This window comes from Aphanomyces astaci, assembly GCF_000520075.1.
Source record: "Aphanomyces astaci strain APO3 unplaced genomic scaffold supercont1.58, whole genome shotgun sequence".
In the NCBI taxonomy this organism is placed as follows: domain Eukaryota; phylum Oomycota; class Saprolegniomycetes; order Saprolegniales; family Verrucalvaceae; genus Aphanomyces; species Aphanomyces astaci.
In genome coordinates, this window is record NW_009798321.1 from 240137 (window position 1) to 261542 (window position 21406).

Below are 21406 nucleotides of genomic sequence, written 5' to 3' on the forward strand. Positions count from 1 at the left end.
GAACAAGAGTAAACTATACTGGCTAAAAAATGTATTCAGCTCAACAAAAAAAAGCTGTGAAGTGTTTTGGAATATAACAACTCCCGCCTTCCGGATGATCAAATTCGCGAATGCATATGTCCCATGAGAACCGACCGCCGTCGACAGTGGAGGGATATGGAGGTGCCGGCAGTGCAGAGACACTAGAAGCAACCACTTGTATCCCCGGTCAGACACTTCCCAACCAATGACTCCACCTGTTCCACCGAGTAGGCCCATGCACCCCAGCCAGTGACAATGGCATTCCAACGCCATTGCAACATGCAAACTGTTCTGTCGACACACCCGACTTCCCGGCAAAACAAAGCGTGGGCAGCGTACCCCCGCCTACTTTTACGGTCGACACCATGATGGAGTTGCTTCGGCCCATTCCCAACGCATTTGAGTTGGACTTGTTCATGAAGACTTGTTCATGAAGGTTTCACGGTCGCACGAAATGGCGCAATGCCTTCCATTAGGACCAAGGGGTATTCACGATGATGTAAGTACTCGAAGAGGGCGTTCGCAGCATACTACGTACTAGTCGAATCGTATTACTTTCAAGGCATGGCAAACTATCTACATACTTGCTACCCAACGCAGGATGATGGTGTCTGTGAACAGGAGGGGTTGCGGAGGCTAAGGTTACCAATGGAGGAGGTCGCGAAAGCAGTAGGCGCAGAGCGCGACAAACACGACGGCGTTGATGGCCGGGATGTACGACCCCAACTGGGGCAGCTGCGCCGACACGTGCGCGAAACTCACGGCGGACGCCGCCAAGAACACAAACGGCACCATCAGCGTCAGCTTGGCGGGGTTGCTTTGGGGTTGGTCGGCCGTCGCCTTGTCGTAGTCGCGTTCCCATGCCTTGCAAGTCGATATGTAAACCAGCATAGACATGTGATGGTTGTGAGTTTATTCGACATGGAGAATTACACCAAATACATGTACACAAGAAAAAAATTGAGCACCCAATGAAACCATCTGTTCAAGAACGAAGTAGTGTGTGACTGAAATTAGTGTGTGACTGAAATTAGAATGTCACTGAAATTAGTGTGTGATGGATATCCCCGCTAGCATGTGTTTTACATACACAAATTCGGTACAAAAGTCGATCGATGGATTTGACACTAAAGTCCAAATTTTAACTGCACAATATATATATACACCCAAATTCGGCTGAAAGGACAATATATATATATATATACATATGCATGGCCAGGTGGTGTACCCGCCACATCATGCGCTCCTTGTTCCGCGACGGTCGGTGGATCACCTCGTGCATGAGCTTGGGGTACTCTTCTGCCACCTGCATGAACGACGGCGCTGCCGCCAGCACATGCAGATGGTTGAGCACAAACGTGATGGCATTCTACAAAATTCAGCCAATCACAGACATTGGGCGATTTTTGGTCTTTTTCAATAATAAAAAATCAAGTATTTCCTGTGTGCGTGGGTTATTTATGGACCTTTGTTATATATTTATTTCGATAAAATCTCGATATATTCGACTTTTATACCTCGTACAAGAGCATCGCGTGAACCATATCGGCCAACACGAGCACCTCCATGCAATTCTCCAACGTCACGACTGCATTGGCTTCACATAGCACTACTCACAACCAACCCCATGAGTACACAATCTATATTAACGAGCCAACCCTTTCTCCATCATTTCCTCATGTGTTCCAAGGGATATGGCGTACCTTTGAGCCTCGCGACTCCATACTTGTCTGCCGCCACCAGCTCGTCCAGCAGCGCTTCGTCCGATGACGGCGGCGTCCACACGTCGCTGTACATGAACGCCAGCACCCGCTGCATGGTTGCGTACGATACGTCCACGGGCAATACCTGCTCGTCATATATATATTATATATATATATTATATCCAGTATTTTACATATGCTCATAACGTTAGTTTAATATCATGAAGAAACAAAGTCGTTGTGTTGTTAATATGACGGTAGGCCCATTTTTCATCACTGTCGAGTGTTTATATCAAGATCGCCAGGCTACAGTACTGTAGGCCACATAAAACAAAAGCACGAAGTAGTTTCTCGTACTTTTGGCCGACAGTTTGCCAATTTCGGGGCTTGTTGAAATCACCACATAAAATCGAGCAAAGGAATATGATTGGATAATAATAGTAGTACCGATTGCAATATGATTGGCTCAAACGAATTGAATCGAATATTGTCGATTTGATGCAAATTTAGGGAGGGGGTGCAATCGAATCGCGCCGACCAAACCGATCCACAATCGATTTGATTGGTCGAATTTCATTTAGAAGTTTTTGATTGGTTAATAATTTTGAGCTAATCTGAAGTAGCCAATCAAATAGATTTAAGTTCCAACGAGAAACCACGCCACAACACGAAATTTCACTCAAAAGCACAATAAAAAGATTCGTCTTAAATCATATATCATATTTCGAAGGTCCTGCGAAGGTTGGGTGGTTCATTTGCAATCAACCGCCGAGGATCTTTATGAGTAGAGCACAGATACATGTGAAGTCAGGGAACCAGCTCCAAGTTTACATACAGTATTCAAGGTTGGGTACTCTTTAACATTCCTACTAGCCAATTCAGGGTATCGATATTTCATGTACATACCGACAGATTTGCATCTCGCATGTTTGTATCAAATAGCGCACGAAAGTAATCGCTCCGGGCGACGAGCATGCATTTGTGCGCTGGAATCGCATGGGATTCCGCCAAGAGCGTCACGTCGGCGTACACGTTACTGCCCAGCGCATTCACAAACGTCAGCTGCGGCGTCAATATTGACGACGGCTACACATGACATGTAAATAGAACTATAGAAAACAAGGTATATATATATATTACAATAGAACTGCATATTGAGTGTCCAACTTTAATGGATCAACAAAAACGTCGGAGTATGCAATCCACGGAGCAGGATATATGGCAAGTTTGGTACCTCTGACGACGATGCACTTGACGAGGAAGTATATGATGCTAGGTCCATGGTAATATACTGGTCGCAGAGAGCAGCGAGCCCTGGAAGGTCGAGTCTAAATCAACATTATACATGAAAACATAAATGAAGGTTGTGAAGTACTCGATGGCAGCGCGGTGGAGGTCCATGGGGACGCATGATGTCGGGTCCACGGGGGTAAACAACGTGTCGGTGTAGATATACTCGAGCACGAGCACGCAAATGTCGTGTCTACGCATTTATAGTTTATACATATATAGAAAAATATAGAATACATATATATATATTTAAATATTTTGAATACATATATATATATATATATATATATATATATATAAATATTTTGAGGCCCAGTTTGGATGCCACAGAACTTTTCATGTCAAATTATATACAGTATGTACTACCAGAGAACACCCTTTTCAAAACTGGGAGATGAGAAAATATATGCAGGTGAGATAATTAATACAGAGTGATCTTTGTACATATGTGAACATTTACATATATATATATGTATATATATATGAATATATCCAAGCGAAGGAACCAGCCCGGAATGGACACACGATGCAGCCGCCGCAGCAGTACATGGCCAACCCATAGAATAATGTTTCATATAAACATGTGAATGTGGACAGAAGCATGTACCGAATGGAAGGAGGCAAAATCACTTGCAGCATGGTGGTATTGCTGTAGGTTTCCGCGGCCATGAGGTTACGTAGCACGGACGACCGATGGGACAACACCTATATCACCAACAAGATCCATCAAATGTGAATATATATGTATATATATCGCAGGTAAACCAGGGAGCTAGCTCCAAGCATTGTCAATTCAACCACAGTGCGAATACTAGCTTGTAGGTATATGATATGGCACGATTATAAGATGGCGATGGAGGCACCAACGTAGGAATTGCCATGGAAAATATATACATGTGGATATTTTGTAGAAAAGGAATAAATATATCTGAAGAACAATAATAAATATATCTGAAGAACAATAATAAATATATCTGAAGAACAAGAATAAATATATCTGAAGAACAATAATAAATATATCTGAAGAACAATAATAAATATATCTGAAGAACAAGAATAAATATATCTGAAGAACAGTACCATTTGATGCGCAGCCAGCCGTTTTCCTGACGCCAAAAGTACGACGTCACACAGAGTTCGATGACTCAGGAGGTCAAACATGGCCTTTCCAAGGAACGTCGTGCCTCCAATCACATACGTGTTGCTATGGAAATATGGGTTTAACCGGCATAACGAGTATATTATATATATAAATATATATTAAAACGAGGTCAATCAGATATACAGTCTTGTACGTGTCGTGGCATGCCATCGTTTGCACGACTTGAGTTGGACACACCAACAACGGTACGTCTTGAAAAAGGGCTAAACATGGACAAACGGCGTTAGCATGCATCCAGATAAACGATATATATATATATATATATATTTATATTTGTTTATATATATATATTAGATACAGAAGGATTCATTCAAAACACAAAACTATGGGTATAAAAATATCCAAAAGTGGATAGTTCGCTTTTGAAACCCTGGTGTGGATACTTTTCCCTCTTTCGTCTATTTTATGCATTGCTGAAACATATATATATATATATATATATATGAAACTACAGGGTACCTCCAGCCGACAGCGTGCCCCAAACGAACGCGTCGCCTTGCCACGTGACGGCGCCAGCATGGGAACCCCCAGCACTAATCGACTGAATGCCATGTCCCAACGCCAGCACGCGCGCCGGTCGCAGCCAACTCCACCGTGGCAAGTCATTTCTATCATATATATATTGTGCTTTTCAGTCAAATTTGCCTATATTTTGGGAGATTGATGCAATAACTAATCGAGCAAACGAGTATGATTGGCTACAAAGAATGAAGGTTGCAATATGATTGGCTAAAAAGATTGATTGATGCATTGCAGTAGTCACAAAGCTACCTCTTCAACTCAGTTTTATATGAAATTTCAAAGGTCTGGCGATGGTTCGATGGTTCATTCAACCAACTGCCGGAGATAAATATGAGTAGAACACACAATATATATATATATATATATTATAAACTTGTTACACTGCAACTATCTCTCATGAATATTAGTTTTTTTAATTCGTAATATGATATCTGAAACTAAACGATATCGATGAATAAAGTTTGTAATAAAAAGATAAAAAAAATATTTCCGATATAATAATTCTTTGTACTTCCAAGTCGTAGAAAAAATTTGCTCGATGAACGTTATCACACCAGAAAAATCAATATTTTGTTTCGAGCAATCGACACATCGTACATACAGCGAGGAAGGAGGCGCTGTAAACGCCGGTAGCCCCGAGCCAGACAAACCAGCGCCCCACGACCAGACGCCGCCGTCCTGGTCCAGTGCTACCGTGAACTCTGGTCCGCACGCTACCTGTTGCATGGCAGGAGTTGCCGCCTAGGAAATATTTATATACAGTAATATGATTATGAATTTGATACAAATGTCCCAGAATTCTTCGTCAATCCAATCCCAACCGAGGTATTTTATTCTTGGTTTTCCACAGAACGCACACGTTGAACGAAAATATAATGTAGCCAATCAGCGACACGTATTTTCGTATGAACCAATCAGATCGATTCGTGATGATCCGTGCGGTTGTGATTGATACAGGATCATCGTCCGGAAATTCGTCCCAAGTTATATAAACATGATATCCAAATAAGCAAACGAGTTTGAGCTTTGAACGAAAAATGATCCAAATCGTGTGGAATTTATTCGAATCTGGAGGAATGCACACATATGTACATAATGGAATACACAAGGATTGGTAGAAATATGTCGCCAATTCCACGAACCCATCGTCAACATGAAATCGTGTGAGACTTCAATTAGTGTGATTACATACATCACAACTACAGGTCATACAAACTGTAGTACAAAAAAACACCAATCGATTGCCGAAAACTATGAGGACGTACCGACGACGTCATGTTGTCTGCTGGGGGGAAAAATCCCAATAAAGTGGGCGTAAACAGGTCGGTCAAATGGCCCAGGCCGAGCTGTCCGTGGGAATTTTTCCCCCACATCCACAACTGACCCCCCCTGGTCACACACGCTGAGTGGGCGGCCCCGCATGCAATCTACTCGTAATCATTCAAATATATATATATATATATTAAAAACAGGACAACAAACTATACTACCTACCTGCGTCACCCCGGATAAATTAGGAATCTTGGCGGGAAGTTTCTGGAGCTGTTGGTCGTGTCGAATGCCTCGTGACGACGACGCCATTCGATTCGGCGGAATATTTCCAAGTCCTGCAATAAGATAAAGAATATACAGTATGGTCCATGGATACGAAGGTCATTCTGCACCATGAAGAGTAGAAAACGTAAATATAATATATATATATATATATATATATATATAATGCAATGTTCTCTCAAAACAAGTATACAATTCGATTATGGACATCGTAGAATTGTTCAAATACAAGTACATTGTGAAACAGACGACACAAATACGGTGGTAGCTTGTGTTTGAATCGATATATATATGAGCATTAAATTCTCACCCAATCGGCCATGAAGGAATTTTCCCCACGCAAACACATGTCCTTCCTGGGATAATACGAGCGAGAACGACGTCCCCGCCGCCACTTGGATGCCCTGGACGGCATTCATTGGGAAAATCACTTGTTCTGGGCGATCGCATTGCGGAGGGCCGCTTGTGCCACAGGCCACCCGCGCGCCCCATGTATACACCTAGTGCATGCAATAACTATAATCGAGGCCAACATTGAACGGTAAAGTAAAAGACTAACGTGAAAGTCGATAGAAATATTCCAAAATTCGCAAGGGGTTTCTATACAATATTGAACATCACATCTGGAAAACCTTTTGATTGGCTGAATATGTTTGTCGTTTCTGTACGAGCCAATCAGATCCACTCAAATATGGTTCAGCCAATCGCGTCGACTCGTGATTCGATTTGACGAGGCAGAATGGATCTGGAACTTTTGGCCGAATAATCACAAGAATTGGAAAATAAATCACCAAAAAGAAATTGAAAAATCATTCAAATTCTACAGTTTTATTTATATATTCAGTGGATTTGCAACCTACTTGGCCATCGGACGTGACGGCAATTGAGTGGGCACCACTGGCGTCGTCGCCTGCTGCTGCGACTTGAATCACCATCGTTTGAACTTCTATAACATAAAAATATATCAATGGCAATGATATATATATATATATTGAGAAGAAGAAGACACAAAGAATTAGATCATACTCTATGTTATTAGCATTGGCTTTAATAGCAGTGATTATTCCAAACTGGACTGACGTGCGGAATGTATCGACACCGTTAAATGTGCAAAAGAATTGGCAGAAGCATTTAAGCCAATCAGATTGCAGGAAATCAATGAGTTCACCCAATTACCAACTAGTAATGTTTAGTGTGTGACTTGATTGAGTATGATGGGCATCCCTGCTTACGTTATTATACATACAAAATTCAGTACAAAAACTCGATCGATGGATTTGCCAAGTCAGCACAAAAGTCAGCCAAATTTTGGCGAAAAGGACAATAAAATCTTGTGGACATGTGGGTACTACTAGTACCAGCAAACTCGACGAGTTGGGGGATTTCCGTGGCTGAACGCTGGGTCCCGAGCCCCAATGCACCGTCGAGACTAGCTCCTTTGGCATATATGTGCCCTAGATCACTCAAAAACAACTACAAACCATAACTGGTGAGTCCAAATATGTGGCAGATTGTAATAATAATATATATATGTCGTACAGTGTGCACGGAGCTACTAGCGATCGCGATGATGCGCGTTCGGCCAAATGGCTACAAAGGATATGAAGGATTATGAAGGAAGTGTGGCCAAGTACATACCGATGGAAACGTAAGCGGAGTGGGGATGCTGTCACAGCTATGAACTAGCTCCAAAACGTCGACAGTGTCGGCTTTTTCACGTGGTTGGTGCATGCTAACATGCAAATTGTACGACGATATATTGTGAATATGTATCAAAATAAAACTCCTTTTACATATTCACTACATTGTGGTTTTATACAGTATAACATAAAACCACGATTTAGTGAATATTTATTTAAACGAACAATGATGTATATATATATATCTACATACAATATTCAAGACAACTTACATAATTACCAAAAACGTATATATATATATATATCGTATTTTATCTAGTATTAAAGAAAACGTACCGTACAACTGACGCCAGCGGCATTCGCGGCGTCGTGGGCATCATTTCACTCAGCTCAACGTAGTGGTGTGTGATACAAAATCGCTCTAGCACATAGCCGTTCGTGGTTGTAAAGTGTACGGTAAAGTACTGTACACCAACACCATCTTCTGGTCAATACCTTCTTTACCTTGGGAGGTATCACGATGGAATGCACACGTGTACCGCGCTCGAATGGGAGGACTCATGTTGGTGGCGACCTCGTTGTCGATGGGTCGGCACCGAAGGATGGCGTCAAGTTCCATAGTAACTCCCACGCCCCAAGTCGAATCCTCTTGAAGGCCCACGTTCACACCAATCTATTGCCAATGGTAAGTATCATAAAGCTCAAGATGAGAGAGACTTGCATGGGCTATGATCGACCCAGTCTTCCACTCGCATTTCGTCAGCATTGATGGAAACAGCGCTTGTCCGGCTAGAACCATGTGTTTGTCGGCATCTTGCGACACGAACACGAGGCAGTGCGCCAACTTGTCGGCGTCCACGGTGCTCAAGGTGCAGTTTACTGCGCACAGACGCGCGACGAGGGTTTCCATGAGTTGATTCAACGACGCGCGGGGCGATATGGCCATGTCGTTGATGCGATATGACACCTTGTCGCTTCCTCGGATGTCGCTTGCACATATGGCATTCAAGTTGACCGGTTTCTCAACGAGCAAATGCAACGGTAGCTTGAAGCCATCGGGTCGGCCTTGGAGGTCCTTGGACATGCGCTAGGTGTGAAAGTCGTGGGCGTGATGATGGGTATCTTGTGTCACCATACCTCAAAGTAGGCGATGGGACAAGATATGTCCAAGGTGGAGTTGTTATCCCGACGCTGCTCTAAGTCGGTGGAGGTCATCATGGCGTTCCTGTCGAATGCTGCAGGGATGCTGGATGCATCCACCAGGTTCTCTCGGCATAGACGTTGCATGAATGCATCCAGTTGCTTCGTGGACTCGATCATGTCGTGGAGGACATCCTTCACATGCAGCAGGTCGTCTTCCTTCCCCGTCAGTCCCATGTCGCCAGCTTGGCACTGCGTCGAACCGGTGTCAGAAGATACACCTTCGGCGGATTATCCGGTATTTCCGGATACCAAAAAGCAATTGAGCACATCTCTCGTCAAAGATGGCGGACGAGTACAAGGCCTTCCCAGGCCGACGCCAAGACAACATGTGCACGACGATGGCGGCGTTGCCTGCGAGCGTCACGTCCAGACTCCTGTCATGCTTAAGTTGGAGGAATGGAGCATCAAGCAGCATTGCCATGCAAAGCGGTCGGCGGTAAGACGCTATGCCGTCGATCTCGATGGAAGTCATGTCCATCAAAGGGTAGTGATCGACACGGACTTGGCCGAGGGAGGCTTCTCCTTCGTGTACGTCGTGCATGATGTGGATACCATGAAGCAGTTCGCCATGAAGAAAATCCCGTGTCAGTCGTCGGAACAGCGCCAGTTGGTGTCCCACGAACTTGGGTATCGCATGCTAATGTGTGTGTGGTTGCATGTTTGATTCGTCACAGGAGGACGATTGTAGCGTGCACAACAAGTGCCGACACAAGCACTTGATGCCCCTCGTGGATTATGCTGTCGTGCATACCGCCGCCCCCGACACCAGCACGTACTTTCTCGTGTTCCCGTTGGTCGAAGTACATATCTCGTCATGCATGCGTACCTGACGTTCCTTTGATTGTAGAACGGATCATTGCGTCAATACATTGACTCTTTTCGATCGTACGTTTTGTTTCGCTGGCTTCTTGGCATATTGTATCATCATCGCATGTAGACGGCAAGCATTCATGCCGGAGCGAGCCGTGGTCGACATCTTTGTCAAAGTCAGTCAAGCAGTCGCCTTCCTTCATGCACAAGAGCCATGTCTTGTGCACCGGGATATCAAGGTAGGGGGTTGTTGCATCTTCGCTTGACATGGCTTGACTGAACCATGTTAGCCGGAAAACATACTGCTAGACCATGATTTGGATCCAATTTTGACCGATTTTGGCTCAGTCATACAAGGCGATGTTGCCATTCTCACACGGTCAGATGCCCTCAAAGCCCAGGAAGTCGCGGCGATTCACAGGTACCGTTCGTTATAGCAAACATGCCCTGTAGAGATATCATATATGTACATGTACTTGGTCATGTATGTATATAATACTAGCTCGATGGCGTACCGCGCACCAGGTACTGTACATTCCCCTTCGTACAGTATAGACTTGTATTCATTCCCGTTGATAGAATTGTATGACGTACCTACCTCGTCAACATTGACATGCGGCACAGATGGTACGTACTTACGTTAGTCCAAATCACGATTACTCGTCATACTTATGGTAGTGTGGTCGATGGGATGCTTGCTGTATGCGATGATGTTTGGGTACTCGCCGTTTGAGTGTTCGATCAACGACAGTGGACACGTGAGTCATTGGTGTTTCTGCTCTTGTCACAAATGTAAGATGGCAACTCGTGGTTGTAGGTGAAACTGACAGACTGTACATACTTGGCCGTGCTGGGGACGGTGAAATTCCCGTCGCAGTGCCCATATGATCCATTCGTTTTCGATCTCGTTCGATGGATGCTCACTGTGGACACGACCTTGCGACCGACCATGGCCGATGTCCTTTGTCGATTGGAGCGTCGACCGTAGCCCATACAATATCCTTGGACCCGGGACTTTGGTGGTGTTTTCCCCAATAAAAAGGTCATTGGAATCACACATATTCAAGTCCACACACACGAAATCGATGTTGACGATGGTTTCCTCGAATCTGGTTGGCCCAATAGATGTGCCGATTCTTGTGTACTACCAGCTACTAGTAATACGTAGTACTATTAATAGTATGGTGTCGATTCATTCTCCATGTCGCTCCAGTTTAGAATATAAACACACAATACAATATCACAGCATGCCATACTGTAATAACCCCAAACCGTTCTTACTGGTGGGCATCATACATACTCACTGCTCAAAGCCAAAGAGACTTTTTATATGACTGTCTGTCCATGACTACGAGATCGCCACATTCCCAACCACCAAGGTCAGCGTAAACAGTATAAAACCCTGATAGGAAGTTAGTCGTTTTGCCATCCACAATATGGAGGGGTGTCATGACGACATCACATTTAGATTAGATATTTCCTTACCAAAATGAGCACAATAACCCTCCACGTTGGCTCCAAATGTGAAACCACTCGCCGTTATATCGTCGGTTTCTACTTTCCACCAGTCGAGTTCCGTCGTGATATATTATTACGAACAACGTGAGCGAGCATGACCAGCACCGACGACGCGGTCGACTTGGATGCGCTGGGGGTGAACGCCGACCAGTATGGCGCCCTCCAGCGAGCGTTCTCGAAATACGACAAAATGAAGACAGGCACGATCCGCGTCTCGGACTTTGACTTGTTGAGCAAGGAACTGGGTGAAACGTTTGACGAGGACGAGATGCTCGTGGCCAAGCGCAGCTTGGAAGACCCTGACGGCGACTACATTCAATTCTCCGTGTTTCTCAAGTGGTGGGTCGACGATACAGCATAATATTTGTAACAAATATCCATCCATCAAACAACAACCTACGTCGTCACACACTATTTGGAGACGTGTATGGCCATGTCCCGCGCTTGGGTTTTCAGGGACTGGCTCACGGCACCCTTGACTTTGAGGGCCCTTGTGATGAGATCGCGGCGCGCTTGTCTACGCATATATTGTTGAGACGATTGAATCAAAATTTGTAACCTTCAATGTCTAATAGACTGAATATTTCTACTAGTTTGCCCCTTTTGATTCGAAATGGAGTTTTCAATGATGATTTTTTTCCCATCGTAGTAAACTCTCGCTGCTTGGTGGAATAAGAGGAGGACGTACTTGGAGTGCAGCACAGCGTGTCGATCGTGCAATCGGCGGAGGTTTTCTGGGACGTCAGTCAACGCTGCATTCCCAGACAGATCCACGACCTCGAGCTTGACGAGCGCACTCAATCCCTTGGGAAGCGTCGTCAGTTGGTTGTGCGCGACACTCAGGATTTGCAGCGACGACAGCAACGCAAACTCGTCCGGAATGTCTTGAAGGTGATTATGCTGGGCAAACAATTGGTCGAGTTTCGTACACCCAGTCAAGCTTAGAGGCAGCGACCGCAACTGGTTGGACTGGACAAACAATTTCCGGAGCTTTTGGAGACTGCCCAAGTCGGGGGGGAGGTGCGAGAGGTGGTTCTGGGCCACATTCAACACTTCAAGCAACGGAAAACACTCGACAAAGTCGACTCTAATACCGTACACATGTCGTATAGGCATCCCGAGATGGACGACAAGTAAGTACGTACGGAAGGCTGGTAAGGTTGTTGTGCCGCAGGTTCAAATTCCTCAAGCTCGACAAGTGCAGCGTTTGGGCGGGCACGGCCAGGAGGTTCAAGTCGGCGAGGTTCAAATCATGGCCGGTCGAGAGGCTTTCGCACTTTTCCAGTCGAGTGGCCACGCTGTCGTCTTGTGCATCCTTGGCTTGGTTTGGTCGTCCAGCCATGATGGTTACACTGAGAGAGAGCTAGCTCGAATGGGCAAAACAACGTTTGTGTATAACATGCATGCATATATAGGTATTTTTAGCTTGTAAAAGAAACGGCCACCACGCCACGCTATTCGTGCTGGTGTTGCTCCTGCATGAGGGTCAACAATTGGGCGTATTGACTTTGAAGAGTATCGTGGTAGGCTTTGCCAAGGGTGCGGGAAGTTGACATTCCTAGGATGAATGTTCAACACGATGTTACAGTACTGATCGACCATGCATTGTTTTGTTTTATTTGGTCATAGCGTGAAAAGCAACCACCCACCGAGCAGTTTGAACGCCATGGACATGAATCCTTGGGCACTTTTAAGCTCTTGATTTCTGAAGCACGACACTCCCTATGCGAAACACACTGAGTACATTTCAAAACTGTTTACCGACAAAATTCCAAGCTTTGGCCATAAACCACTCAATGTCGTCGTCGAGCAGGACAATGTCGATGGTGGAGCTGATTTGCACAACGTGTTCGAGCCATTCACACCCTTCTTCCTTTGACTGGGCGAGGGCCACGAGTTTCTTCAACGCGTACAGCACTGCCCGCGATTCAACATGTTTTTGCTGCAACTCCAATTGCAAACTACCAAAAGATGGTGGCCACAGCGTGACATATATATATATAAACGACGTGACTAGTCGTACGAAAACTTGTACAAGTGGCTTGATATTGAACGCAAAGCGATGGTTGAAGCCTAGAGTTGTCATAAACGAACGAAATTTTGACTATAAAGTTGTACCTTGGTCGTTGAATTCGTCGACGTCGTGAAAACATAGTCTAATAGAGTAGTGTTGCATCATCTACAAAGCCACGATGCATGTGCAGCATTCAATGGCCATACCTCCCAATTCACGATATTTCATCGACGTTTGCTCCAATTTTGCAGTGTAGCACTCTAGGAAATCCGTTGTGCGAAAGTCATCCGTCTTGATTTTAACGATAAACATGGACGTCGCCTACATTATTGTCAAGTCAGTCAAGTTTTATAAACCAACAAAGTACCAAATAGTCTTGAATCTTTGACGTATGGGTTTTGTCTTGACTTAGTTGCCTGGCAAGCAACGATTCCACCTATACACATGACAAAGTTACACATCCAAAATAGGGTAAAGTTGTATGCGAGTAATTACCTCCACCAGATCCTCGTTTGACAGCGTGTCAATGGCTTTCATGCGTAAACAGATTGCCGCAACCCAGCACTTTTCGTCTCGCCCTTGCAACTTGGTCGTAGGAAACAGTTTTGTGGCTGTAGCGGCGACTTGGGCTGCCTGCTTGAAACATCTCCAATTTTGGGTGTTTACTCCGATGTTGTGGCTACAATAATGTCACCAATGGAATTCCGTGATACTTCTCAAACGACCGTACCAGACGCCAAAAAACCATTCGAGCACTTCAGGGGGTCCAAACGACTTTTCAACCTGGCTGGGTTCAATTCTCTCTGCCAGGGCTAATAGGTCGTCCAGGTACGTCATGAATTTTGAAATCGGCTGGCGTTCGTCGCCTTCACAGAGGCTACAACATACACATGTAACCATCATCACATCCACTAAAATATATACTAAAATATATACTAATGTGGTACATTAGTATATATATACACACACCTGTTGTTGAGCTGGGCCATGTTTTGGTACAGCACGCCCACTTCCAACTGGGGTAACTCGTTGGTGGCACATATGCGTTCCGACAGCAATTTGGCCAGCGTTTCACACACTTGGAGGACACTTGCATGGTTTTTCGCTTGGTGCGCCTCTCGCCCAAACGCAACCATGTCGTAAATGTCAAAGTCGTCGCATTCGATGAGCCGGACAAGGGTTTCTTCCACCGAGGTAGCACTGCTCGATGCATCGTCGCAGCTCACTAGCACTCGAAAGCAAGCAAAGATACTCTTCTTTGACATTTCCTCGTTCAGCGCTTCCGTTGCCAATTGCAACGCCATGGCAAAGTCGCCCAGTCGTAGCTTTGCAAGCGACATGATTCTAATGCGCCAGAGATTGGTTTTTGTATTTTTTTCGCTTTTCTTCTACTTGGATGTAGTGCATCGAATCCTTCAATATATCGTACCGTTTGCACACTACACGTTCGGCAGGTGTGCGCGATATAACGAGGGCGACCTCTGTCCATCGAAACAATTCCTAGGATTTGGTATGATTGAAAATGTATAATTGGACCATGTACATACCTCGCTCAGGTCGTAGTTGGTGGCATTGCAGGATGCGTCGTGTATAACTTTCTTCAACTGCGACAGTTGATCCGGCGCAAACTGGGGCCACTGCTCTGCAAGGCGGGCGGTGATGGAGCACGACTTCTCGCGAAGGTGTTGATGTTCTGAAAACGCCAACTCGGTCGCCAATTCCATGTCAATTTGAATGGCGTTGGCTGGAAAGTTCACTTTCAACGTTTCCCACAACGGAAACACAGTGCCATCGTGATAGCCCACAGTCGCAGAGTACATTCGAGTGGCCTCACATGCCAACTCGTAGTTGTCATGCTCCTAGTTTTCGACGTTAACTAAACGTTCCTATGATTGTACTCACTTGTAATTGCTCCACTAAGCTCAGGGCTCGGGGGAATGCTCGTGACTTCAAGTGTAACTTCACGCCACTCTGCAAGCCTTGTGGTGTTTCAGGGGACATGAGCAATGTCCAGCATGTCTCAGCTCGGTCCAACATTTCCATGTCAATGTACACGTCCACCAAGCACACCAATGCAGTTCGTCGGAGGGATGATTTTTTCTTGATGTTGTCCAACGTTTCGATCAATTCCAAGGCAATTCCCAATAGGGTCGCTTCCGCGTCCCTCGCATCACGCAAGCGGTGACTTTCCGCAAGATTCATGACCAATTTGACAAACTTGGTCGTGTTTTGCGGCAGGTATGGCATGAACATCCTGAGGTCGTGGATATCTTGCACCATGTCGGCCACGGACGTGATACAGGACAAGTGGCCTTCGAACGCATCCCAAATGTCTTCGCAGATCTCTTCGAGCTCGACCCCGCTTTTCGTTTTGGACAAATGATTCAATCCCATGGAGCGATAAATCGCAATCGCCTCCGAAAAGCAGACTTCGGGGGATGCAATCACATGCGACGAAACGGATGCGCCACGAAGGACATGTCCTGTCCGCGCAAAGCACCGAAGCAGGTCCAGCGACTCGGAAATACTTGGTCCCACCAACCGCTTGAGCAGCATGCACGCCAACGAGCGTATTTGATACGCGACTTGCTTGTTCGTGTCATGCATGGCGCACTTTCGGCTTGCGTTGTACAGGTCAATCACGTCGGTCGTCTGCAACTTGTCGTGCCCTGGACTGGTCATCCAAGCACGCGCTTCCTGCAGTCGCTTCATGCACTCCTTCTCGCTTACGTTCGTTGCATCGAGGAAGGATCTCAATTCGTCGAGGTTCATCATGGGCTCCAGGTGTTCTGGGAAAGCGGCTGGGTGCAATTTTGCAAATGCGCGCGAGAAATTCAAAAAGATTTCCCATTAGTACTACTAATAGTAAGCCTTCAAAATTAATATAGTTCACTTGATTACAGTATTTACACGGGTAAAAATAATTTGACACTAGTAGTACTATACACAGATGTACTAGGGGGAGTAAAAAAGTGCGGCGGCGGTGGCTGATTAGACCTTGACGACGAGTTCCTTGACAATGTTGTTCTGGATCGCGTTCGATAGTAGGGGCACACAATGTCCGCGGCTTTCACCAAGCGGTCAGCGACCGCCTTGTCCAGACCGGGCAAGTGGATTTCCAGCTTGGCGCCGATGCCAAATCCCGTTGGGATCGGTCCAAGGTCGATGCTCGCATTGATCTTGGACCCATCCGGAAGCGCCACCTTTTCCTTTCCGGCGACGTGCTTGAGCGCGCCAAGGAAACAAGCAGAGTATCCCGCAGCAAACAATTGTTCAGGGTTCACACCCGCAGCGCCAAGCTTGATGTCGACGTTGCCCCCATCCGTCGACTTGGCGTGTCCTTCGCGACCGCCGGTTGTTTCCACGTGAGCCGTGTAGGCAATTTTGTCCAGTACGGTAGTGGCCATGCCGCGGTACGATGGTACGTTCGAGGTGGCTCCATGGCGGAAAGCTTTCAATGTGCGTGCAAGCATTTCAATTGCCTGATACGCGGAAAACGAAAGTGATCATGCAAATACAAATGTTCACGGAGTGACCGTTATAAATGATCCATACAAACAACGAGATAAACCATTCTGTCATCGGATTTCAATCATCGTTTTTTATTATCTTTTATTTTGTATTCATAGCCACTGGTATAAAAACAAGGTTTTTCCAGGTGCTTGATTGGACCATCTCAAACGCGCGACTTGCGCATTACTTGTTCATGCTTCGATCGGTGGCTCCGTCGGCGATGATGTTGGCAGCATGCTGTCGTCGCTCTACCATGCTTCCAATGCCCAAGAGTCAAGCCTTTGCGAGTTGGAATAGCAGTGCATTGTCTCGCGATGTCAAGCGCCAGCGAGATACTACGCTCTTGATCGATGGCAACAACCTGCTCTACGACGTGTACGACGCCCGATGCACACTCTCCTGGTGAGAAGCCCACACATACATCTCCTTCCATCCTACTTTCTTGCTTACACATCGATCAACCATGACTAGGAACGACCAGGCTATTGGGGCCGCTGTGCGTTTCGTGCAGCGAGTGCGCGAGATCGTCCACGCCAAGCAAGCCAACCGCCTGGCCATCATGTTTGACACACCGCAGACGAGCCAACGACAGCTTGCCAACGATATGTACAAGCCGGTGCATCGAAAACGCACGATGGCCCAGCACCTTCGTTCCCAATTCCCCATCGCCGTTGGTCGTCCGTTGTGTCGTGCCACGTCATAATATGGTACTTTGTATAGATTGACACGCTCAAGGCATTGGGGGTTGCCGTGATCCAGGTGCCAACTGTCGAAGCCGACGACCTCATTGCATCGTATGCCAAGGCATGTGTGGCCGACGGCTTCGACGTTGTGATTGTCACCAACGACACGGACATGTACCAACTGGTGCAAACGTCGTCCTTGTCTGACAAGGTTCACCACAGCGTGACAGTGTATCGCCCCATGGCCCGCCAGTCCATTCGGGAAGCTCGTGTGAAGAAATTGCTCTGTGGCGGCCGACCTGCCCAGCAGCCAGAGATCCGAGCGTTGTGTGGGGATCTACGGGGAAAAACTCCCGGGATTCCCGGTGGCTTGGACATTCGCGAGGCAATATCCCTTTTGAACAAACATGGCGGACTCGTGCGACTCTTGCGGACGTTGGACGACGTATATATATATATACATCTGAAGAATCGCATGGAATTGAACCATGTCGCTTATATTATATTAGGTGGACGACAAGGCGTTGGCCCAGCGCTTAAAAAACTCGATCAGTATGCTTGAATTATCGTACAAAGAGTCCAAGTTGAACGACGCGGTGCCGCTGCCCGTAGCCCCCGCAAGGCTCGCGATTGCCCAACCCTTGGTCTTCAATCGACAGGTGCTGGAGAGAGTGTTTGGGGCGGACGGCACGGCCGTGGTGTTCACAGCTCAAGCCAGAGTGCGTGGCCAGCGGCCCTGCCATTTGCAGGAAATTCAAAAGGATGCACCACCTGAAGAAGACTGCGATCCGGCCACGGAAGTAGCGCTCGATCAATTGTTCGACTCGATCAAAGCAAAATAACGTTGATTTGGTGATACAACATCTATGTAGACAAGGATTGCTTTGATTACCCATGCTCAAAACGTACTAACTATCGAATGGTTTAGCATGCGGAGTAGTCCTCCTCACTGCGTAGTTTCTAAACAAATGCGTGTTAACTGTAAATACTCGTTCGAATATAGTACTGAAGTATAAGTGCACTTCGTTAGACGAGAATGCTACTAAGCTTACGCAGTAATAGGCTGCGGGAAATCGCGAAAACAAGTTTCGCCTGGTCAAAACTTGCAAAACCGAGCGTCTTTTCAGCATGGCGTGTGCTTTGATTGGCCTCGTCCGTTTTTCACTCCATCCCAATCATATGATTGAGGCGACCCTCTTCCGTAAGTGCAACCGCAGCTACTGGGACGTATCGACTGTCCACGAAACGCTTGAATAAAAATATGTGCATTAATGCGCATATATTACAAAATATGCACAATGTATTTCAGCCTTTTGTAACGCTTATGCATTATGTATGCGCACTGACTGTGAGTAGAGATAGAATATTGCCTTGTGTTTACTGTAACTTGTTACTACGTAGTAGTTGATTTATTAAGTGGGAACTTATGCGACATTACAGTCAATCAAATTGGCAACTAACCTCTTTGTTTAGATATTTATAAGCTACTTACACTTGTAAAAGCAAAATTTATGACATGTTGTTTAAAAGTGAATAACTTCTTGCAGGAATCATACCAATACCAAACGAAAGAACAGAATCCTAGTCAATGGTCCAAATTTTGATGTGATCAGTAAAATTTAGATGTGGTCAATCAATAGAGAGATTTCGGGAACGCCGCATTCCCTATCCCATTCCCACATACTCTTAATTTCAATAATTGTATGGGAAACCATTGAAACACAGTAAATCTTCCCACATAATTATCCAATTGTATGGGAGAGCCTCCCATTCGCAAACGACACCCAACCCAGCATGCCACCGACCGAAAAGCGCCGCAACTGGACGTGTGAGGAGGACCTAGTTCTTCTCATTCAGGCAGCAGCCGACCAGCTGTTTGCGGCAGAGAAGGGTGGTGTGACGAAAGCGTGGCAGGCACTCGCAGACACTCTAATAGGCTGCGAACACTTTGTTCGTGTGGTGGACGGTCGCCGCGTTCAAAACAGATTTACGGCTTTGGTTGAAGAGCACCGGCGTTTTGACAAGGCGTCGGCATTGCTCTCTGGTGTGTGTGAGGAAGAAAAGGAGAAGCATGTGCTTCTTGACGACATCATCTCTCTACTGGACGACCAAAGGTCATTGCTGCAGCCAAGAAAAACGACACAGCTTCCCAGGACAAGGATAAAGTGGAGCAGGATGCCCTCATTGTGCGTGACGTGGCCATGCGTACATTGAAGCGACGCAAGGATTGTGAATTGGACGAGCTAAAGAGGAAGTCGCCAACGGAGAACCGTCGCAACAGCCTTGCTGCATCGATTGAAGTCGAGGGGGAGCGCGAGTTGTTGGTCCGAGAAAAGGAATTGGAGTTTCAGCGCTTCAAATTTGAGGCGGAGTTGAAGGAGAGAGAGCGTTTGCGGGGGCTTGATCGAGAAGAAATGAAAGCGGAGAGAGACCACCAAGTACTACTTGCACGTATCGAGAGCGAGAAGATGTTGACTATGTTCAAAGCAGTTGCCGAAGCAAAGAAATAGGATATAATTCTAGGTGATTGTATTGAACGTTATGCTTTGATCAAGTAGTCTTTCAAGGATGGTGGGCTCAAGTTAAAGTAACGTTAGGTTGAGATTTGATTCAAAGAAGTAGGATATAATTCTCGTTGATTGTATTTAAAGTTATGCTTTGGTCAAGTAGTCTTTCAAGGATGGTGGGCTCAAGTTAAAGTAAGTTGAGATTTGATTCCCACCATGGTAGCAGCAATTGCAGTTGGTGAAAAACATGGCAACAAGGATCACCGTGCTGACGTTGGAGAGCATGATTTTGTTCTGCATCTTGAAAGTGATAAATCGCCATAACGTTTTGAGGCGGCCAAAGTTCCACTCGACCTCTTGCCGTACACTGCTCATGGAAGAGTTAAACAATTGCTGTGCGGCGTCTAAATTTGAACCCCGGTACCCCGAAATGATCCATTTGGAAATTGGATACGCTGGATCGCCGCAGATGTAGTACCCGGTGAAAATGTCCGAGTTAGCCGCGAAAAATTCTTGCAGTTTACTCACACGCAGCAAGGTCACGTCATGCCGTTAGCCTTCCAATGGGCCAAACAAATGAATGCACAATCCGTCCGGCGTTGTCAAGCCTTGAAAATTGAGACAATGCTTCCGTTTGTGGCCAGAATAGATTCGTTTTTGTAAATTCAACCCCACAGCGCCATGTGCAGTCACGCTGATACGGCAGGTCTCAATTTTCGTTCCATCGGGAAATGCCCACACACTGGTCAATGGAGATCCCTTTGCGTGAATTGCTGCAGCATACTGTCCGATGCGGTGGCGTACGATTCGGGTGTTGCAGTATATTATCTCTTTCCACTCGGCGTGAACAAATGTGACCATGAAGTTGAATACTCGGCAAAGCTGTTCGCGAGACCGTCCAAAGGTCGCCACCTTGTCGTAGTAGGTTGTGGGATATCTCAGACGACGCAACATGACACACATGGCCTCCACTCCAAGAAGACGGTCGAAGCTGCTTGTGACAACAACGTTGGGAACCCCAAGTAGGGTCGTGAGCTGCAGCACGTCACGCATGTCAAACCGGAAGGACAACCGAGCGTCGACGTCTCGCATGTTTAGGTCAAGCCGCACGTCAGGAATAAGTGGGCGTTCGATGGCAATACCGAGGACGTATTCCAAGGGAGCAATTGTCTGGGTGGGGCTCAATCTCTTTCTCTTCGCCCATTTGAGCCAGTTCAGAGCAAGCTTTCGGTTGCAGCTAGGCATTTCCGAGTCCAAGATAGATGG

At 46.1% G+C, this 21406-nt stretch overlaps 9 protein-coding genes across 16 annotated transcripts; 4 read left to right on the forward strand and 5 right to left on the reverse strand.

Annotated features, from left to right (window-relative positions):
• Positions 1 to 110: 110 nt before the first annotated feature.
• Positions 111 to 9319, reverse strand: H257_14489 (hypothetical protein). Of its 6 annotated transcripts, none has more exons than XM_009842319.1 (23): positions 9030 to 9319; positions 8614 to 8979; positions 8397 to 8565; positions 8229 to 8313; positions 7891 to 7984; positions 7792 to 7842; positions 7611 to 7725; positions 7113 to 7198; positions 6563 to 6752; positions 6193 to 6305; positions 5964 to 6125; positions 5300 to 5439; positions 4636 to 4784; positions 4310 to 4379; positions 4095 to 4218; positions 3622 to 3719; positions 3100 to 3207; positions 2959 to 3052; positions 2631 to 2810; positions 1725 to 1869; positions 1539 to 1630; positions 1250 to 1390; positions 111 to 885 (listed from the first exon to the last, which is right to left on the reverse strand). In XM_009842319.1, the coding sequence occupies exons 1-23, from the start codon at positions 9267 to 9269 to the stop codon at positions 664 to 666; spliced, it is 3234 nt and encodes a 1077-aa protein (XP_009840621.1). In that variant the 5' UTR covers positions 9270 to 9319; the 3' UTR covers positions 111 to 663. The 6 variants fall into 6 exon arrangements, with proteins under 6 accessions (XP_009840621.1, XP_009840623.1, XP_009840624.1 ...); XM_009842321.1 differs by having other exon boundaries at positions 8388 to 8565; XM_009842322.1 differs by having other exon boundaries at positions 1250 to 1630.
• A 29-nt stretch (positions 9320 to 9348) lies between these two features.
• On the forward strand, positions 9349 to 11095 carry H257_14490. Of its 2 annotated transcripts, none has more exons than XM_009842326.1 (10): positions 9349 to 9531; positions 9579 to 9722; positions 9784 to 9895; positions 9943 to 9980; positions 10033 to 10144; positions 10196 to 10326; positions 10408 to 10430; positions 10485 to 10532; positions 10584 to 10663; positions 10723 to 11095. In XM_009842326.1, exons 1-10 carry the CDS (start codon positions 9377 to 9379, stop codon positions 10891 to 10893), a joined length of 1014 nt encoding a protein of 337 aa, XP_009840628.1. In that variant the 5' UTR covers positions 9349 to 9376; the 3' UTR covers positions 10894 to 11095. The 2 variants fall into 2 exon arrangements, with proteins under 2 accessions (XP_009840628.1, XP_009840627.1); XM_009842325.1 differs by having other exon boundaries at positions 9584 to 9722.
• Positions 11096 to 11517: 422 nt separating this feature from the next.
• H257_14491 (hypothetical protein) lies at positions 11518 to 11784 on the forward strand (the record flags this gene model as incomplete). Its single annotated transcript, XM_009842327.1, has 1 exon — positions 11518 to 11784. One exon carries the CDS (start codon positions 11518 to 11520, stop codon positions 11782 to 11784), a length of 267 nt encoding a protein of 88 aa, XP_009840629.1.
• A 50-nt stretch (positions 11785 to 11834) lies between these two features.
• Positions 11835 to 12765, reverse strand: H257_14492 (hypothetical protein; the record flags this gene model as incomplete). The annotated part of the gene is made up of 3 exons (XM_009842328.1): positions 11835 to 11940; positions 12112 to 12510; positions 12569 to 12765. The coding sequence occupies 3 exons, from the start codon at positions 12763 to 12765 to the stop codon at positions 11835 to 11837; spliced, it is 702 nt and encodes a 233-aa protein (XP_009840630.1).
• Positions 12766 to 12877: 112 nt separating this feature from the next.
• Positions 12878 to 16209, reverse strand: H257_14493 (hypothetical protein; the record flags this gene model as incomplete). The annotated part of the gene is made up of 13 exons (XM_009842329.1): positions 12878 to 12981; positions 13073 to 13145; positions 13189 to 13384; positions 13447 to 13496; positions 13542 to 13579; positions 13644 to 13758; positions 13805 to 13873; positions 13933 to 14116; positions 14168 to 14314; positions 14407 to 14781; positions 14867 to 14937; positions 14985 to 15296; positions 15340 to 16209. The coding sequence occupies 13 exons, from the start codon at positions 16207 to 16209 to the stop codon at positions 12878 to 12880; spliced, it is 2604 nt and encodes an 867-aa protein (XP_009840631.1).
• Positions 16210 to 16316: 107 nt separating this feature from the next.
• H257_14494 (hypothetical protein) lies at positions 16317 to 16952 on the reverse strand. Its single transcript, XM_009842330.1, has one exon. It carries the CDS (start codon positions 16908 to 16910, stop codon positions 16344 to 16346), a length of 567 nt encoding a protein of 188 aa, XP_009840632.1. The 5' UTR covers positions 16911 to 16952; the 3' UTR covers positions 16317 to 16343.
• Positions 16953 to 17119: 167 nt separating this feature from the next.
• On the forward strand, positions 17120 to 18538 carry H257_14495. 2 transcript variants are annotated; one of them, XM_009842332.1, is made up of 4 exons: positions 17120 to 17352; positions 17422 to 17620; positions 17671 to 18078; positions 18143 to 18538. In XM_009842332.1, the coding sequence occupies exons 1-4, from the start codon at positions 17144 to 17146 to the stop codon at positions 18473 to 18475; spliced, it is 1149 nt and encodes a 382-aa protein (XP_009840634.1). In that variant the 5' UTR covers positions 17120 to 17143; the 3' UTR covers positions 18476 to 18538. The 2 variants fall into 2 exon arrangements, with proteins under 2 accessions (XP_009840634.1, XP_009840633.1); XM_009842331.1 differs by lacking the exon at positions 17120 to 17352 and having other exon boundaries at positions 17378 to 17620.
• Positions 18539 to 19422: 884 nt separating this feature from the next.
• On the forward strand, positions 19423 to 20143 carry H257_14496 (hypothetical protein; the record flags this gene model as incomplete). Its single annotated transcript, XM_009842333.1, has 2 exons — positions 19423 to 19706; positions 19748 to 20143. The coding sequence occupies exons 1-2, from the start codon at positions 19428 to 19430 to the stop codon at positions 20141 to 20143; spliced, it is 675 nt and encodes a 224-aa protein (XP_009840635.1). The 5' UTR covers positions 19423 to 19427.
• Positions 20144 to 20692: 549 nt separating this feature from the next.
• H257_14497 (hypothetical protein) lies at positions 20693 to 21385 on the reverse strand (the record flags this gene model as incomplete). The annotated part of the gene is made up of 1 exon (XM_009842334.1): positions 20693 to 21385. One exon carries the CDS (start codon positions 21383 to 21385, stop codon positions 20693 to 20695), a length of 693 nt encoding a protein of 230 aa, XP_009840636.1.
• Between the last annotated feature and the right edge of the window lie 21 nt (positions 21386 to 21406).